At 43.8% G+C, this 19649-nt stretch overlaps 1 protein-coding gene across 2 annotated transcripts in view; it reads right to left on the reverse strand.

Annotated features, from left to right (window-relative positions):
* Window positions 1-19649, reverse strand: part of AOAH (acyloxyacyl hydrolase) — a 177719-nt gene that overhangs the window by 17934 nt on the left and 140136 nt on the right. For both annotated transcript variants that reach the window (XM_068550049.1, XM_068550048.1), the window contains 5 exons: window positions 18210-18246; window positions 17423-17497; window positions 7859-8031; window positions 1344-1402; window positions 1202-1261 (listed from right to left, as the gene is read on the reverse strand). In XM_068550049.1, the coding sequence (XP_068406150.1) occupies window positions 1202-1261; window positions 1344-1402; window positions 7859-8031; window positions 17423-17497; window positions 18210-18246 (404 nt within the window). The remainder of the gene's footprint in view (window positions 1-1201; window positions 1262-1343; window positions 1403-7858; window positions 8032-17422; window positions 17498-18209; window positions 18247-19649) is intronic.

Consider the following 19649-nt stretch of genomic DNA (forward strand, 5'->3'; position numbering starts at 1 on the left):
CCATCCCACCCCGACTGCAAGTCATCAGCAGAGAGCAGCTCTGCATATTAAATTCCATTCATGCACAAATGGCCAATGAGCATACAAAACTGTTAAAGTTCATTAGGAACAAAATCAGTGCAAACTAAAGTATTAAGATACCACTTTCTCCCCATGGGTTTGGCAAAGAGAAGATGAACGATCATGATAATAAAGAGTATTGCCATGGGATACGTGATTGAGAATGTCAATTTGTTTAACCTTTCTAGAGAGCAATTTGGTGATAGGGATCCAACCGTTAAACATGACGTACTCTTTGAGCCAATAATTTTCTAGGAATTTGTCTTAAGGAAATAGACATGGTACACAAAGACATACATCTTCCTATATACAAAGCTTCATCACAACACTATCTATCATAGTGAGAAATTAGAAACAATCCATATGTCCAACACCAAGGGATGAAATAAATCATGGTACATTCATATGATCTATTTTCTAAAATGATTACAAAATTATGATGTGGAGGAATCATTATAAACATCAGAAGGTACAAGACAATATGTGTGTTCTGATACTATGTAGGCAAAACCCCCAAAATAACTATCTATGAAAATAATATTGGAAGGACATACATACATATTAATTTTGGGTGGTGGGATTTTGAGTGATTTTTGTTATTTTTTTTTTTGTATTTTCCAAGGTTTTTTAAAAAATTGAAATATATTTCCCTTGTAAAAAATGTTTACTAAATTCCTTACAAAGAAATTATTTACCATCTGTGAAAGAAATGTGGGAAACTTTCTCAGAGAAGAAAGGAAGGCTGTGGGGCACCTGGTCCTCCCCTACCTTGGGAGAATTCCAGCCCTGCGTACACCTAGCCTTGGTCACTTCTCTGACTCTACAAATATGCCTAGGACCAGCTTTCAAAGGCGTGTGTGTGTTTGTGTGTGTACACGCATGTGTGTGTACAAGAGAGACAGGCACACATAGAGACAGTGATCGAGAAACACAGCAAGGACCACAGACTCAGCGAGGCAGAAGGGGGGAGACAGGGCACCCCACATTCTCTTGGCTCCTCAAGCATCCGGGAGTTTGTTTCTTTTATTCACCAGCTTGGAGGCCATCGCCCTGCCAAAATCCCATCCCCAGTGAAAACCCTGCAGCAAACACAGGGAGAGAATGATCAAAGACGGTATCAAAGGGCCTGCGACAGCCCTACCTCTGAAGTGAGAGTCCGGAGCGTCTTATTGGAAGACATCCAGCCGTGGCAGGGGCTGACCTGAGAGCAGGAAAACATTGATTACAGAAGAATAGTGCTGGTTGTGGGAACACAGCTTTGGAACAAGTCAGTGTGAGCTCACCTGGAGACAGTTCAGGAAGGAGTAGAAATGCGCGTAGGTCACGTCCTTGTTCAGCTGGCCTGGAAAACAGAGAGGTCTGGCATGTTGCATGCACTCAGATATAGCAGCCACCTAGGGACCCTGGTGGGTGAGCCTGCCTCTCTTGCAGAAGGCTGGCGCCTCCAGGGACCTGCCCTGGCTTTGCATTCGGCGTTGCTCTTGAAGATGCCTGTGCTTTCCTTCTTTCTGAGCCCCCTAGAAATTCAGACCTGGGGTTGGGGAGCGGCCCCAAGGAGTTTACTCCTATCTCGAGCTCTTCGCATGGGCTAGGGCAGGGTGTGAGGGGCCTGACCTTATCTGGACCCCAGTAGAGGGATTCAGGGCACCGTATGGACCAGAACACCACTAACAAAGGACCTGGCAGAGCAGTGGGTTTCTCCTGGCAATGGTATGAAACGCCAAGTCCCTGTGGGGTCCAGGGAGCATTCAAGGTGGGAGTTGACCAAATCCTCCTCCTTTTGTGTTTATGAAGCACTCAGGTCTGACTGGATTATCCCATGCTGAGGACCTGGCGGGACCCTGGAGGGTCTGACGGTCTGACCATGCACTGTCCTGCAGTTTGGTGAACTGAAGTTTTCCACAAGTGCTTGTGTGGCCATCGGACTGGGGAGGCTAGCACGTTCGTTATATCCCTTCATGGCCCAGGGGTTATCTTATTTGAGCTGTCTTTAGTAGACAGGCTCTATTTTTTTGGTGCAGGTTAAAGAAGTACATACGCATGAAGTGGTAAGCGCCAAATGTGAGTTCATGCAGAGCCTTTCCAAATATCAGTTGTAGACCCAGAATCTGGGGGCGTTATTTATTCTCCGTTCTCACCTCCCACCACCGCCCCTTCTACCATATCGCACGCCCCACCCCCGAACCGAGGCAATTCAAGTTTCATGCTGTGGCTGAGACACAAGATCCAGGTTCTCCCAAATCTCAGGGGTGAATGACTGATGTCTGATCCATTAACACTTCTCTCGCGCTTGAAAAAATAAAGGAAAATAATAGGGCCTATCTCGGAGCGAAGAGAAAGATCGAAGGTGATAGAACACAGTCTTATTTTTCACTTACACCTCAGATCAGTTAGACTGAAAGATAGATTCAATTTTCTTGTCATAGAGGAAAAATATATTATCTCTCTGTGTGGGTGAGTGAATCCCAGGACTGGAAAACCGCAGGCTCATTATCGCCATTAAAGTCACAGTGACATGCTGGGTCTTCTCTGTGCTCCAAAGGTGTCTGCATTTTCACATTTTAGATGAATCCCAAGCCACTGGCTTCTGTCTTCACTTTCATTTTATGGGCTCCACATGGAGCCCTGAGCTCCATGATCCGTCTTTCTCCAAGATCCTGCTTTCCATCACAGAGGCTGCTTTCCCTCTATTTCTCTTTTTGGTGGGTGCTTTTGTAATTTGCCTCCTTTGTGTATGTGTCCCTGCCTGTCTCAGTCCAGCCCAGCTGCAGTGACTGACACCTTCAACCTGCGTCCCCCACCCTCAATCCTCCACGTGCCCGGAGGACTTGGCTCTCGCCCCCTGCTGAGCAGCAGCCTTCCCTCTGCCATCTTGTTTCTTTGTTGGGATGGGGGGCCTTGTAATAAACCTTAGGGAGCTTGGCTGGGGCCCTGACACCCTGCTTGGCCCTGACTCTCACCTGGTGGCCTCTCTCTTTTCTCCACCCAGTGGATGAAATCTCTTCAACCTGCTGGAGGTGGCACCTCATGCCTGACCATAAGTAACACTCCTGCACCCTCTCCCTCCCCATCTGCAAGACTGGACTGCTCTGATATCCAGGGGGACTGGAGTTTATCCTGCTCCTGGATACTGGAAACTCATCTGCTGGCTCCCCTTTGGGGGCTAAGCTGAGCCATAGCCTTGTTGCATCCCAACTTACTCCCCTCTTCCTACTGTCTTACTGCTGAGGTCCCAGAACACGTTAGGATGAGACCACAAGGCGTATCCTCCTTCTGGACCAATCCCTGTTCCCTCCCCTTCATGTCCTTGCTATTCTGGCACTGGCTCTAATTGGACCAGGTTGATGGAGGGGAAATTCTTAGGTGAGTAGGTGGGTCTGTGGACAGGATAAGCACACATTAGCTGTAGTTAGAAGAAAACTGGGAAAGGTATAATGGGTTGGTTTCCCTTCTCTCTGGTATTTCTGCCTATTAAAGGTCAGGGTGTCTCTGGGGCTGGTCCTGTGGAAGGTTGGCTGGGAGTGCTTGTGATGGGTTTATGATGAAGAGGGAAAAGAGTTCTTATGCTTTTCTCCACTGATTGGAACTGTCAGTTAGTTATTCGCTCTTTCTTTTTATGTATGACTTTTTATCCTTGTTACTTTAATGGTATTCTTCCATATCGAGAAGCCCTGGTATAAAGACTGATCCTACCTACCTGTTGTACCTACGTGCACAGAGCTGGTGTCTGTGACTCCCTGGTTAGAAAGTGAGTCTGGTGAAGAAAGGTGGTCATGAATGCCCAGGACAGGGGCAGAGGGTGGTCCCACAGTGGCCAGGAACCATCAGTGTGTGTGTGTGTGTGTGTGTGTGTGTGTGTGTAAGGGGCGGGAGCCTGTGGGTTGGCCCAGTTGATACCATATGCTCCCTCTGAAGATCAAAGGGATCTACCCCAGCTCCTATAGTAGCAGCTCAAGTCTCAGTCATGTGTATATTCTTTAGGGCAGAGTCTTTGGCATTTATTTAATGCTGGGACCACAATTGAAAATTTAGCTACCGTAAGAGCTTAGTACTAACAAAGATCAGCCACACCTTCATGAAATACCATCTGAGTGTATTAAACCTAGGTAAAACCACATTAATTTAGACAGGGAGGAAGCCAGTAATAAAATTGAAGGTATACCACAAGGTATTTTAAAATACATTAGGTTTCAAGTTTAAGAGTAATTGGGACAAAATGGAGTTATTGCGGATATTTTGTGGCAGAGGCCCTTCAAGGAAGGCTGACTTGCAGACTTATTTGTAGCCAGCACTCCCAGATTTCTTGATCATAGTCTAAGCCTTTGGAGAGCTCCCTGAATGCATATGGCTTAGAAAAGTGTCATTGGCCCTCGGTAATTTCACTGTCAGGATCTACATACTTTTGTCCTTTCCTTAGAGGACAAGGACTTCATCCTAGCATCATTTTTTCCCTCAAAGCACGTAATAGTTATCTCAGACATATTAATGGAAAGATTGCCTTCCTCATAGACTGTGCCTGAGACGACTCATCCCTGGTCAAACATAAACTTTCTTGAAAGATCTATGAATGCATAATCCTAATGTGTGAGACTTACTTTCTGGTAATTTCTCAAAAAGACAAAACATTCTCACCAGGAATTTTAACTGCTGGTAGAGACTGTGGGACTGTCACAGCCCTTGGCAGTCAGGCAGTGACTGTGTCGTGACTCACAGACAAGGCTAAGAGGAATGATGCTAGCCCCTTCCTCCCCAGCAGGAGTCAGCAAGACACCGATTCTTGTTCTGGGCCTCCACTACCTGCAGATCTGATGATGTGGCATTTAACCTTCTCTTTCCTGAATAGTCAGGCTGAATTCCCACCTGTTTACTGAGGCAGCAGAGAATGTAATCGCTGACTCAGGGCTTCTCCCCCGACCCCTTTTGCTCCCTGGCCTCTTTCTTAATCCTTAAGGGGGGGCTAAAGTCAAGTCTACAGATTAGCATCATAATGTTTCTTGGCTCAAAGGCAGAATAAATGGGAAACCCCTTTTATTTGCTTGCACTACCCTTAGCACAGTGCCCCGGGAATCAGACTCAGGTGTGTGGCTATTGGTTAAGATGAGATCCACCCTAACCTGGGCAAAGCAACCAAGCCTTGAGGCTGAGCCAGCATTAACCTGCTTCACTGCCGGTTCCTGTCTGTGGGAACGAAGATTCAGAGATTGGATGTGGAGCAGGGGCAGAATGGAGACAATGAGAGGGCAGCAGCCCCCTGTTCAAGCTTCTCATCTTATGTGAGTTAGGAGTCTGCCAGAGGAGGAATGAGGACGCTGGGTAAATCCCACCTACTTCCCCAGTCTGTTTAGGAAGGACCCTGATGCTTCGTTGAGGAATTTATGATTTATTTCCCATGGCAACCAGGCAGCAGGGATAATTTAGGATGTGAATAGTAACTGAAAAACATTAAACAAATTTTAGGTGGTTAGAACTTTCTCCCTAATTGGATTCCCCCTACCCCCAAACTAGAGTTGTTTATATCGAACACACTTGTTCCACCTTTTGCTCTTGTGCTGTGAAGTGCTCGTCTAGGTCAGCGGCTGCAGGGAGGCCATCTGAGGATAACGCAAAGCCTAGAGCAGGGTTTCTCAACCTTGGTGCTATCGACATTCTCGGTCGTGGGGGGCTGTCCTGTGCATTGTAGGATGTTTAGGAACATTCCTGGATTCTACCCCTTGGATGCTAGTAGCACTCCGTCTCCAGGGGTGATATGATAATGGGCGGGTGGGTTGCCCCTGGATGAGAACCACTGGCCAAGAGAATCCACCAAGTGATGGATGAGTCCCCTGATCAATCACCTTTTTCCATTCCTTGCTCTCTTCCAAATTATGTGGAGTCATTTTTACATAGTATGGTTGAGTCAAGGGAATGGCCTGGCATATCTGAGAAAATTTATGGAGGCAGTCTAACCGCAGTTCATGGAAAGGGAATGGGATTTAAAGTCAGAAAACCCAAAGTCAAGTCCCTATTGGTGTGACAGAGTAATTTGGGAGCACATCTCCCCTGCTCCCAACTTCCCTTCCCCCAGCATTTCTTAGCATGGGAGAAATCTAGGAATCTGAGAACATCTGTTGGGGGAACTGAACTTTTCATCCCCAAATGGCTCAAAGAGACATTATCAGCCCAACTGGTTGTCCTTCACATGTCCAAGGCAGCCCAGAATGGAGTCAAGTTCACTGTGTGATCATGTTATCATTTCTAAAGGGCATGGTCAAAGCCGTGTGAATAGCAGGAACATGCTTTCCTCATAAGAGTCTGGACAGTGTTTCCTTGGAATAATAACATTTGTGGCACATTTCATAATTCAAGAGGAAAATGACTTCAGTCTCATTGGTGGGGAGCCTGGAATGTGGACATGTTCCATTGTTCCCCAGTGAAGGGACCCCAATGAAGGGGTCAGAGCCCTTTGAGAGCTGGTTAAAGGGTCCCTGCTCTTTTCTTATGTGGGGTGGTGTGGAACTTCCTGAGGGAGCTGGTAGGGAGGTTGGCTTAAACAGGAACTACAGGAGGAGGACAAGAGGGGATTGAAAAGACACAAGGATGTTATGTATGCAAGGGAAAGCTCTCCACCTCTACCCACTAAGGAGGGCACAAAGGAAGGAGTTTCAGGTCTTCCCCCTCTGAACTGCTCACCTGACTCATAAGGAACTGCTTGGACCTCCAGGACACTGTAGCACCTGGGCACTGTCGCTTGGGCTGGTCTAAGGAGGTGGCTATGGCAATACCAGGGAAAGGGCAGCCCCTTTCCATGAGAGACTGGCACAGGTGCTGTCGATATGGGGCTGAGGGGATGGGCCCCAGGCCCCTCCTTGTAGATGCCTGTCAGAGAGGCCTGAGGCCAGCACTCCCCATCCTCCCTCCCTGCTTAATTTTCTGTAGTAACACTTATCATCCTCTGACTTTTGGAGTCTTTCTCCCACAGTAACATAAGCCTATGTTGGCAGAGATTTTTGACTATTATGTTCACTGATGGTTACACAGTACCTAGAACAGCGCCTGGCATATAATAAGTATTTTTGAAAGGACATTCTTCCCTGAAACACAGAAGGAGAGCCCTGCTACACCCAGCTTGCATATACAATAAGCTGTGCAACATTTGGCAAGCTACACAACTTCTCTGAGCCTTAGTTTTTTCATCTATCAAATGGAATAAATAGAAACATTTATCTCACAGAATTGTTTTAAGGATCAGCATGGCAGCCCTTCCCAAGGTGAATTACTACTACTTTCACAATGTCTGTGAAGCATCTGGCATGCTAGAGATTCTATTAGAAATTTCTTAGAACTTTAAAGCATTTCAGAGCCAAGGACTCCAAGAGAGTGTAGAAGCAGGGAGAAAGCCCTCTGGAGGACCCTGTTCTACAGAACTCCAACTGGCCACCAGGGTGCACAGATGTCATTAGAATCCTGGCCACTAGGGGGCACTCGCCACTGAGGTTTGGAGAAATCCTTCCCTTTGTCTCCTTCCTAGCTCTTGTTTGGGCTTCATTGGCTCCTTCTAGATTTCACCTTCAGTGAAGGAGTTTTAAACTCTTACCTTTCAGTTTGTCCTAATTCTTTGCCAAATACATCTGCCCTTTCTGACTTTGCATCTGGTTCTGGCCACCTTTGGATACTGACCTTTAGATCCTGTACCTGAGTGCTCTTCCCTTCACCGTTCTGGTGGCATTTTAGGTGTATTCCTATATGGTTTGAACTACATATATTTGAACTACGAATACATTGACATTGTTAAAGAGTAAAAACATCTTCAAACTGATACCGAGAGGATGATATCTGCTGTGCAAATTATCCCAGAGAAAGGTTCCATCTGGTAAGCCGTATAAAATCACATGGCTGCCATTTGGCAGGTGGGAATCTAGATATTGCAGAGTCTGCATGACCTTTGAGTACAATTTTTCAGGAGTGGTCATGTCTGGGACGGGATCAATCTTCCTGTTCACAAAAGAAACAGAAAATATCTTAGTATATTATAGGATAAATGCATGCAAATATAAGACCCACCCCCAAAACACACACACACACACACACACACACACACACACACAATAGTTATTGGTGTTATTTGCAAAATATTTCTGGTTTCTGGACTCCCTTGTGGTTGGGTGGGCCATTGACTGGTCTGGCCTATGAGTTGTGAGCAGAAGTGACATGTGTCATGTTTGGTTGTATGAGAGCCTCCAGGATGCCCTTTCTCTTTGCCATGAGTCTGGGCAATGTTCTAGAAAGCAGCTGCTTCACCAGTCTGAGTCCTGGAACAGAGCTCCATGGTGATCCCTGATGGACAATGTAGTGTGAGTGAATAAATATTTATTGCTTTATGCTACTAAGATTTTAGGGGCTGTTTGTTCCTGCAGCATAATTTCGCCTATCCTGACTGTTACATACAGTTAATAGAATCAAAGGGGTCTGGTGTTGCTTATTATTTGTTTGACACTTTGAGCTCTGCAACTTGGTCTTTAAAACTTTTCACATATATAACAGTCAGGGAAATGAAATTTCACTGAGAAATGAAGTGACATTATGTGTCCACATTACATCTTTCCGTTCTACAATGAATTTGAACTTTCATGAATTTCCTGATAGACTGCTAGTCCAGGCTATACCCCTGCAACAATATCTGTCAACAGATAATTCCAGTTTGCATCACTGCCTTTTTCTATATAGAAGTGCGTGTGCTCTATAGAGGATATGTGAAATTTTAAATTATATTTTTATCTTCTTGTTCCATAAACTTAGTGAAAACAGAAAAAGGAAGTGCTGAAAGTGGTTATAAGAGCACAGTCCTAAAATCAAAGAATTTAAGACCAAGATGTAAATCATAAGTGAAAGTAGCAAATCTTTAGCTTCAATTAGACATCTACTGAATTTAAGCTGGTTGTCTTATTTTCATTTGGTTTGGAAAAGAACAAAAGTGAGGGTTGTACGAAATACTAGAAATACATCATTGAAAGTTCCATTTAAATCTCCCTCCCTTCCTTCCTTCCTTCCTTCCTTCCTTTCATCCTTCCTTCCTTTCTTCCTTCCTCCTTTCCTTTCCCCTTCCTTCCTTCCTTCCTTCCCTCTTCCTTCCTTCCTTCCTCCTTTCTTTCTTGTTATCTTTAAAAGGCAAGGTATACACCTGGAGGCTGTCATACAGAGTGAAGTAAGTCAGAAAGAGAAAAACAAATATTGTATATTAACACATATGTGTGGAATCTAGAAAAATGGGATAGATGAACCACTTTGCAGGGCAGAAATAGAGACACAGGTGTAGAGAACAAACGTATGGACACCAAGGGGGGGAAAGCGGGGGTGGTGATGGTGGTGGTGGGATGAATTGGGAGATTGGGATTGACATATATACACTAATATGTATAAAATAGATAACTAATAAGAACCTGCTGTATAAAAAATAAATAAATAAAATAAAATTCAAAAAACAAAAAAACAAACAAAAAAAGGTTTAAGGGAATAAAGAAAACTAAGGAGTGGCTAATTAATTTACATAATAGCATTTCAGAGGGCAATGATGAAGCCCAGAACCTAAGTGACTGGCAAGTTTAACATAATACTAACGTACTTTCTATTGAATTGTTTAATACAACCTTTCCTCCTTCCCTGCCATTAAAAAACACTTTGATGATTCTTACCTACTACAGAATGAAATTCAAACTCTGTGGCTTAGCACTGAGACCCTCTACTGTCTGCTCTTCCCTATGTCTCATTTCTTTTGCTTCTCCCAGGACAGGATGAAGTGTTAATGCCAGTGTTTGTAGATGACCACACCTCATGTTACCCATTTTCTTTATTTTTGAAACTGCTACCTGGCCAAATGCTCAGTACTGTGAACTATACTAGTAGTTGTAGTAGGTAAACTACACTCCATGTAGGCAGGGATTTTGTTTTGCTCATTGCTGTATTTCTAGTGCTTGGAACAGAACATTGCATGTAGTAACTATGTGTTGAATAAATGATTAAAGGATTGAATCAATAAATGTAAATACAGGAAAAAAAAGGCAGGGTATAAATAGGGATTCTAGAATATTTTTTGGCTTTAATATGTAAGTCTATTGTTGTTCATTTTTTGCACCGTTGACTTTTGTACAAGCCTTCAGGAACATATCAAATTTGAATTAAGATACTAACCTGCATTAACCTGGGAGTTGAAAATAGAATTCTCTTTAGGCTTTAAACTGTCTGTTGTTAACCTAAATGGAATCATGCTATAAGTTATTTTCTATTTTAAGCCCTTAAAATTCCAGATTTACCTAATGATCCTGGAGTGGATTGAATAGCATCCCTCAGAATGTGACCTTATTTGGAAACAGGGTCTCTGCAGATGTAATCAGTTAAGATGAGGTCATACTGGATTAGGTTGGGCCTTAAATACAATGACTAGTGTCCTTTTAAGAAGAGGAGAGACCCACACACATAGGGAAGAAGGCCATGTGAAGCTGGAAGTGGAAATTGAAGTTATGCTGCCACAAGCCAAGGAATGCTGAGAATTGCAGGGAGCCACCAGAAGGATGAAAAGACAGAAATGATTTCCCCTAGACACTTCAGAGGGAGCATGGCCCTGCTGGCACCTTGATTTTGGACTTCTCGCCTCCAACACTGTGAAAGAATAAACTTTTGTTGTTTGAACTCACCCAGTTTGTGATATTTTGTCACTGCAGCCCTAGGGAGTTTGATACAGCTGCCAAGCCAGAAAAAGTAAGTTCATTACTCACAAGCTGGACCCGAGACACAAGAGACATGGGAAGAGGAGACAGAAAGAAGCCCCTAGGGGTATCCACTATTGTCACTTTTAAGGGAGCTGCTCCCTAAATGGAAATTGGTGCTGTCATTTTGGAAGGAATTTTTCAGAATGTGTCAAAATTTGAAGTTGGCTTAACTTTTGACCTTGACATTTCTCTTTCGGGAAGTTGTCCTATCATAACATTTCCACAAATGTGCAAAAATGTACATACAAGTATGACAACATTTCTTGGAATAGAATAAAATTGGGAAAAGCTAAAAAGCCTGGCTATATAAATTATAGTAGATCCATGCAGTAAACCTCTATACAGCCATTAAAAAGAATGACGTAACTAGATATAGGTGATGGTTGCACAACATTCTGAATGTACTCAATGCTACTGAATCGTTCACTTTAAAATGCTTAATTTTACATTATGTGAATTTCACCTCAATAAAACAATTTTTTTTTAAAGAATAATCTGTATGTCTTAGCATGGAAAAGACTGCTAAAAAGTATTGTTGAGTGAAAAGAACAAATTACAGAGCAGTGAGCATAATATTATTTCATTTCAATGAATATTAATCAGTCTGTAAATTAGAACTTACATAGGAAAAATCTGGCTGCAGATACAGGAAACATCTCCATTGGTTAGCTCTAAGCAGTGGTTGTGGGGTGGTAGGGAGTGATTCTGGAGAAACTTTCACTTCCTAGACCTGTATTATTTGAACTTCTCACAACAAATGTTATTTTGTAATCAGAGAAACAGTCAAAATGAAAGGGGTCCTCATATCATTTTTATTCTTTCTAAAATGAGGAAGAAAGCTAAATATTAATGGGAGGGGCAGAAAACATTGTATTTTATGTCATTTCCCCTCCACCTATTTCACTTAGTGATATAAAATGACTTTTCACGTTGTTGCTGTCCAGAGGGTGACAGGCTGACCATGGGTGTGAAGGTCACACGGGCCAGGTTGTGAGAAGCAATATGTCGCTGCACAGAGGAAAAGATGGAGCGAGTCTGACGTTTGGGGCGTTCGGTGTGGTTGGTGTATGTGCTTCTACGCTGGGTCATGAGTTCCTTGGACTTTCTGGGAGAGAGAAAGAGAGATAGGAGGAAAGAGAAAGAGCTGTCCCATTTTACAAAACGCCAGCATGTAGAATAAAATGCTATTTTCATGTTTTTCATTACTTCGGGAAAAATTATACGACTTTATGAATCAAAAGCTCTCCAGCCTGCATAAAAAGCACTCAGAAGGATTTGAGAATAGGTTGCCTACCTACTAGGGGCCAAAGGTTGGTTAAGGCTTTGGCTTGATTTGCAGAGGCACAGAAGCCCTAGAAGGACCCCAGTTTGTGAAGGGGATTCAGGCTGCCTTGTGCGTTTGTTCAGACCAGGAGAACCAGGTTCAGGGTAACCAGGTTTTATCTTCACTGTGTGTTTGGAGTGTGACAGCAGGGGTGAAACAAAGCAAGTTGGGTGTCTATATCCTGTCTTCTGTCATTGCTAAAGCTAGAATGCATGGCTATTAACTTTTGCCTTGGCATCTCAGGGTTTTGTTTTTTTTTTTTTTTCTGCTGCTGATACAACAACTCTTTGGCACAAAGCAATGATGCTGAGCTAAGACTCTCCAACCACCTAAAGTCAAGATGAGTTAAGATGGAGCAAACTCTCCCATACTCCCTATTTAACGATTATTTTTTAGTTAGAGACACAACCCTGATGATAAACAAAGAATCTCAGCTAATTTTCATTTATGAAAGGGCACCACACAAATTAAGCTAGCATAACCAAAATGGCTAATTGCTAAGTGAAATCAGAACGTAAGCCTTGGTATATATCCAGAGAAAAACATGGTCCGATAGGATGCATGCACCCCAGTGTTCATTGCAGCACTGTTTACAATAGCCAAGACTTGGAAGCAACATAAATGTCCATCGACAGAGGAATGGATAAAGAAGATGTGGTACATATATATACAATGGAATATTACTCAGCCATCAAAAAGAATGAGATGATGCCATTTGCAGCAACATGGATGGACCTAGAGATTGTCATACTGCGTAAAGTAAGTCAGACAGAGAAAGAGAAATATCCTATGATATCGCTTATATGTGGAATCTAAAAAGAAATGATACAAATGAGCATATTTACAAAACAGAAACGGACACACAGGCTTAAAGAATGAGCTTATGAAAAAAAAAAAAAGAATGAACTTATGGTTCCCGGGTGGAAGGAAGGGATGGTTAGGGAGTTTGGGACTGACATGTATGCACTGCTATATTTAAAAAAGGTAACCAACAAGGACCTACTGTATAGCACAGGGAACTCTGCTCAATGTTATGCAGAAGCCTGGATGGGAGGGGAGTTTGGGGGAGAATGGATACATGTATATGTATGGCTGAGTTGCTTTGCTGTGCACCTGAAACTATCACAACATTGTTAATCGGCTATACTCCAATATAAAATAAAAAGTTAAAAAAAAAAAAAAGAAGAATGGAAGCCTTGGTGTTTCTGATGGAACATTCTCCAGTCATCTTTGCTCCCTCACGGTACAGCTAGATAATTTACATACGCGCATTGCCAGGTAAACCCTGTAGTGCGTATAGCAAAATTAACCAATTCTTAGTTCAGGCAAGGGCAAAAGGGTCTGAGTGACAGGTGGTGGGTCATCTCCTCTGGATGCCATAGATGGTCCCTCTGACCCTGTCCCTGAAAAATCCTCAACACCATTTGATCTGTGTACTCTTTCTCCTCCGGTGATTTTTGAGGGGACTTAGCACTAGTATTTCGGGACCAAAGAGTCCCAGTGGTTTGGGAAACACCTCCTAGGCCTTCCCTTCTGTCAAAGGCTGAATGGGCTGAGCTGAAAGTGTCTAAACCTCTTCACGCAGGTGCTCTGGAGCCCACGTCAGGTTCACTTTGCCATCCCGCGTTTGCCTGCAGCGGCAGTGCCCTGCACCCTTCCTCACACACCGGTGAGCTCATGCCGGTCAGTCCTGGAGAGGAGAGGGGTTGAGGGTGCAGGGCTTACAGGGGAGAACCATGGAAGACAGGTTGAGAGACGTGACGCTCATTCCAGGAAAATAATGGGAGAGAAGATGGTGCCCAGCACCACGCTCTCACACGTCAGGAACACGTGGTGGGCTTGGAACAGATAGAGAGCCTCGCCTTTGGGGTGGCTCAGAGTCTGTCCCTGTCCTAATGAATCGTGCCTGATCACGCAAGGTAAGCCTCATGACTTGGGTGCAGGGCCAGACGCGATCATTTCATTACCCTGGCAGGTGTTCCAGCCAGATTTCACTGATGGCTGATGGCAGGGGTGCCCCCCTCTCAAGGAAGAAGGCAAACAGCCTCTGCAGAAAACGTTGCCCAGAACCAGAATGAAAGTCCACAGACTTGCTGTGGTTGAGTGCTCAGATTTCACTCACAGCTAGCTCTCGTATTTTTGAAGCATCCAGGTAATAGAGGTAGCCCTTTGCTTCAGGCCCCCCAGTTGTAATCACATTATTGACCTCCCACCCAACCTCCTTGAGGAGGCATCTTGACATAGACTGGGAATGGGGTGGGGTCTCAATGGGCCCACATTACCCAATGCATAGAGATCCTGGGTCCCCTAAAAGAGGATATGGCCTGGAACATGCTGGCTGGTAGAGAAACTCATTATTCCCTTGGCTACCCACACCTTCACTGAGGACGCTGGGAGAGAATACTCCTTCAAGCAGTGGGAGTTCTATCCATTCCCTTCTCTGCTGGTTTTCTACCCTTGACTGGATAGAATGGATTGTTTCCTGGCAGTTCAGGCTCCTTGGAGTCTGTGATCTGTCAGCATCTTGACTGCTTCCTCTTAATGCAGTGCTGACCAGCTGTCCTAGGTGACATCTGAAACATTGGCACTGCAGAAAAACACTTGGGAGCCGGCGACACAGACAACCTCTGTAGGGCGGCCCTGGCTCTCTCCATTAGGTGAAAAATGTTCAGTTTATAATGTCTAGGTCCACTATAAAAAATGGAACCACGTCCATTTCTGTGGCTACTCTTAGATGCTTCTATTTTTTTTAAAATCACATTTCCAGTAATTACCATGTTCTTTTCAGGGATGTTGTAATCGGATATTGGGGAAGGTTTGTCATCGCCCTTTATGACTTGAGATTCTTGAGGCCATTTCCATTTCTCATTGCTGCCCTTGCTACCCAAGCCTCCGCTGCTGTAGCTCACTCATACTTGCCCTGTTTCCAGGAATTTTTCTCCTTCTGTGTCACTCACATTCTATAGCTTTTGAAGGCAATGATAGGAAAAGCCCAAGGAAGTTGGGTTAGCTTAGGCCAAATTGAGTAGAGGTACAACAAGAAAGCTAGGTTTGTCTATTTTATCTTTCTTCTTGAATTCCTGATGCTAAAAGCTATCTTGCAATCATGACCTTCATTCATTCAACAAGTATTTATTATCTACGTTTGTTTAGAGAATTGAGAAAGAAGCACATAGCTGCACTATTTTGGTAAAAGCTAGCATCGTTGTAAAAAAAAAAAGAGAAGAGAAAAGTCAAGCAAATATCCTAAAAGTTTTTTCAGGATGGACTTATGCAATTCGTTGCTGGCTTGAGCTTTTATGAAATCATTTTGCTCATTTGGGGTAATCTCCTCCACCTCGACATTCTGGCAGATGGGGAGGTATACTTGCCATCTGTCTTTATTTTTCTAACCCCTCCACAGGACTTTGCAAAGTGGGCACCGTGGGGACATCCCACACTGCCAACTCCATTCTTTCACCCAAATGCTTGCTGTTTCTCTGCCCGGATCCCCGGTGGGGAGAGAGGCTGGCATGGGTCTCTGGCTGATGTCTGCCTGCCCTTTGGCTCCTTGGAAAAGGAAGAGCAGGACTGGGCTGGAGGGGCCCCTGTGTGTACAGCTTCTGCTGAAAAAGTGCAGTTTCAGGGATTTTGGGCTCTTGGACTAAAAGACTCTTTCTGCAGTGTTTTTTACGCAGTATAACCAGCTTGTTCTCTGTCCCCTCCAGCGGGACAGGATCCAGAGGTTGGAGGGGCACTGGCTGATCTGATCATGGGTTTGTTCTGTTTTGTGATGGGACTGGGGGTTGAAGCTCATTTCTTCTCCTTCCATAAGCTCCTTGAAGTCAGGGACGGTGGCCTCTTTGCCATCATATCCCAGAGCCAGGCACACAGCTCGGCATTTCATAGGTGGTCAATACGTACCTTTAAAAGTGAATTCATAAAAGAAAGCAAATAAGGCAAGTGTGGACTGTAGAAAGAGTACAGAATTTAGTCAGAGAACCCAGTTGGGCTCCCAGCTTTGCCGCTCAATAGCAGCAGAAGCAAGTTCCTTACCTAACCTTGCTGAACCTCAATTTCCTCATTTGTAAAATGGGACAATCACATTTGCTTCTTAGGGCTGCTGTGGGGATGACCTGATATAGAGAGTGGTGTGGCTCTTGGCTCATGGAAGGTTTTGGGGGTGTTTGCTATTTACTGGAGAGTTCCAGGTGGGTCATTACAGAGCTACCTTGGGTCCCCAGCATGTAGCCTTGGCAGACTTGGGGTTCTGCGGACAGTGGTAAACCAGTCTAGGGGCTGCCGAGGCAGGGCATATCAGTATCTCTGGATCACAGTGTGGTATCTCCTGCCTGAACTCACTTCGCCGTTTAGGTCTACACCTCCTTCACCATAAGAGTTCTGGAGCTCTCATGGAGGTATCCATGAGGGCAAACACACGTTCATAATATGGAACCATGTTTTTAGCACAGGCTTAGAAACTTGGTGAGTGAAGTACGAGAAAGCAAAAGGTGGGCACTGAACAGGGTGGCCTGCTTCTAGCACCTCTGGGGCTGGAGTCCAGCTCTGCCATCAGTCGATTAATTGGGCAAGTCATGTCACCTCTCTTGGCTTTGCTTTTCTGTTTTACTAAAATGATGGGTGGGTGGTGACTGGGGAGTTGTTTTAGATCTGATCTCACCTTTTTTTTTTTTCTTTCTGGCCATGATCACAGGACAGATGGCATTCACATGTGCGGCATATTCTTAGGGGTATGCACAGACTTCGAGAAGCCTTCCAAAATGTTGTGGGGGACTGAAGGCATTCAACATTTTGAAATCACTACTGATATTAGCAGTTTAGCAAAACTACTTTCTTACGATGGGCCATGGGCATAAATAGGATTGGCTGTGAATTATGCGCAGTTTCTTTGCAAAGTTCCAAGTCTATGCTGTCTCGACCACGTGGGTGAGTAAATCAGAATATGAGTGAGGATGCTGTTCTTATGAGATAGCTGTGATTTTGCCTTATTTTATTTAAAAAGCCATGACTCTCAATCTTGGATTTTTGATTAGCACTAACATATTTCTTGTGGTATAACTCAGAGCTGATCATGACACACTCCTTTGTTATGAATCAGAGCAAAGAATTAATGGGTCAGATATTCTTAAAGTCTTTCTGCTTTGCAGCTTGGTTTTGTTGATTTCACATGTGTCTAGGACTTGCTAAGATAGAGAAATTCAGTTCCGCAGCAGGCTACTGTAATGGAGTGGATTGAGTTGAGAGGACAGGGAAACTCAGAGTCAAAGAATTTCCCAAACCTTTCTCAGTAACTCACCTCTTGCAGACATCATTTCCAATCATGGCGTATATGACAATGGCTGGTTGGTCCAACAGCTGGTTCCTAGACAAACTGAGAACCCGTAGATGGAATCTGAATGTCAATCACTTGGAAGCCTAGCTGTGAATCTTTGTATGACCATCCTCTTGGTAACATTTTGCTATTTTTCTTTCATTCCAGTATCACCATTCCCATTTCCCCTCTTCTTCTCTATAAATTTTAACCCACTTTGCCATTAGGAAAAGACCACATAAATGCATAGAACTTAAAGAGTAGATTGAAGTCTCCCGTAGGGGGACACACTACCATCTTTATAGCACCTTTCACAGAATTTGTCATGAATAAACACAGGTGAGTTTTCTGAGTTACTTGTGTCCAGACGTGTAGGACATTATTACAGCTGTGAACCTGTGGTCAACTTTGAAAAATCAAGGGTTTATCAAGCTTTCTATTCTGGACACCCAAGGCCTTGCTTCTGAATTTTAAGTCCAATACAAGCACAAAATTGTTTTCTTGTTCATAAAGCAGGATTAAGAAACAGTACTTTGGCCAGACCTAAGTTTTACCCACTTTGTATGCATTTTTATGGACACATGTAAATTAATCACTTCCTATGGTCACTGGCCCGAGAAGTGACAACTTCCCAGTGTACAGAAAGTGACTAACAAATTATGGATGCTCAGTATAAGTGGTTACTGGGTAACAACAGAGAGTTTTTATTCATTTTTCAAAATAGAAATCTAACTTAAAAACAAATTCTTATATCCCTCCCTCTTCCACTTACCTTTCTATAAATCTCTCCAGGCTTTGGGAAGATGCACCTTGAAATTAAGAAAATAATTAAAGTTAGTAAGTTCAATTCAGCACAATCTGTATGAGCGTTTGATTGGCTGAAATCATGGAAGAAGCATCGTTGTACACTCAAAGGTCATCCAGACCATCATGCTGATGGGAATGACTTCATCCTGCAACTCTCCTTAATGGGTCTTCTGTTTGCTTGGCATTATAATTAACATAATCCTAAAATTTTTAGGTTCACAGGTTTCAAGACATTTCCTAAGCATGAATGGGTGCACTTTCTAGTAGATGTGAGAAAAAGGTATAAATCTATCAGCAAAGACAGAAACTACCCAAAGATTAAGGAATGAGTTGAGGGATGAGAGGTACAGTAAAAAGGATTATCTGAGAACTGCCCATCTCCCTAGAAATGCCCATTTAATTGCCTGCCAGTATTCCTACTCACTCCTGGGGCTCCTCCTGACTGGCTGGCCTGCGCAAGGTTTAGATTGTAGAGTTGAAATATTTCAGCTCCTGTAGTGACATGCATAACCATCCTTCCCCCACCCTTGTTACCACCTGTCATGCATCTCCTATATGAAAATTATATTTATTGAATACTCATTTTATTGTAGATACTCTGTTAAGCACTTATATTATTAGTTCATTTAGAACTTAGCACCACTGTACGAGGTAGGCATAGTAGTATTCCCATTTTATAGATGAGGAAACTGAAGCTCACTTACAGTGACTTGCCCATAGCCACACAACTAATCATTCGGAGAGCTGCAGTTCAAACTCAGTCCTTTCTGTGAGGCTGAGCTCTGGTTCCTTGTGTGACAGTGCTTCTCTAGACTGGGTGTCTAGAAAGGGTGAACCCAAATAGGTTTACTGTTTCTTTGTCCCTTGGAAGATAGTCTGCAGCAATTAGTGGGTAATCCTCAGATGGGTGGTACAATTCAAGGGGCATGGAAGATTTTCCTGTAATTTCCAGCCTTGGAAGCTTTGGGGGAAGGCCAGTGGGTGTTCCTGCAGATCCACGTGGGAAAAAGGGCAGTGTGCACCCATGAGGAGCGTGCTGGCCCATGTCCCCTCAAAACCGTGTCACCATGCAGGGACTGCCTCCTTTTCCACATACAGCTAGATGCAAGCTCTATGGACAGCACTGATGTTCTCTTGGCTGATTCAGGAATGTTAGTACGATAAATGAATATCGCTTTATTTCCTCTCTTATTGTGGTAAAATATACAACACATAAACGTAACCATTTTAACCCATTTTGAGTGTGCGATTCAGTGACGTTAAGTATCCATACATTCATATTGTTGTGCAAACATCACCACTATCCATCTCCAGAATTTTTCCGTCACCCCAAATTGAAGCCCTGTATCCATTAGAGAATACCCCTCCCACAGCCTCTGATAGCACCATTCTACTTTCTGTTGGT

This window comes from Eschrichtius robustus, chromosome 8 (genome assembly GCF_028021215.1).
Source record: "Eschrichtius robustus isolate mEscRob2 chromosome 8, mEscRob2.pri, whole genome shotgun sequence".
Taxonomy (NCBI): Eukaryota; Metazoa; Chordata; class Mammalia; order Artiodactyla; family Eschrichtiidae; genus Eschrichtius; species Eschrichtius robustus.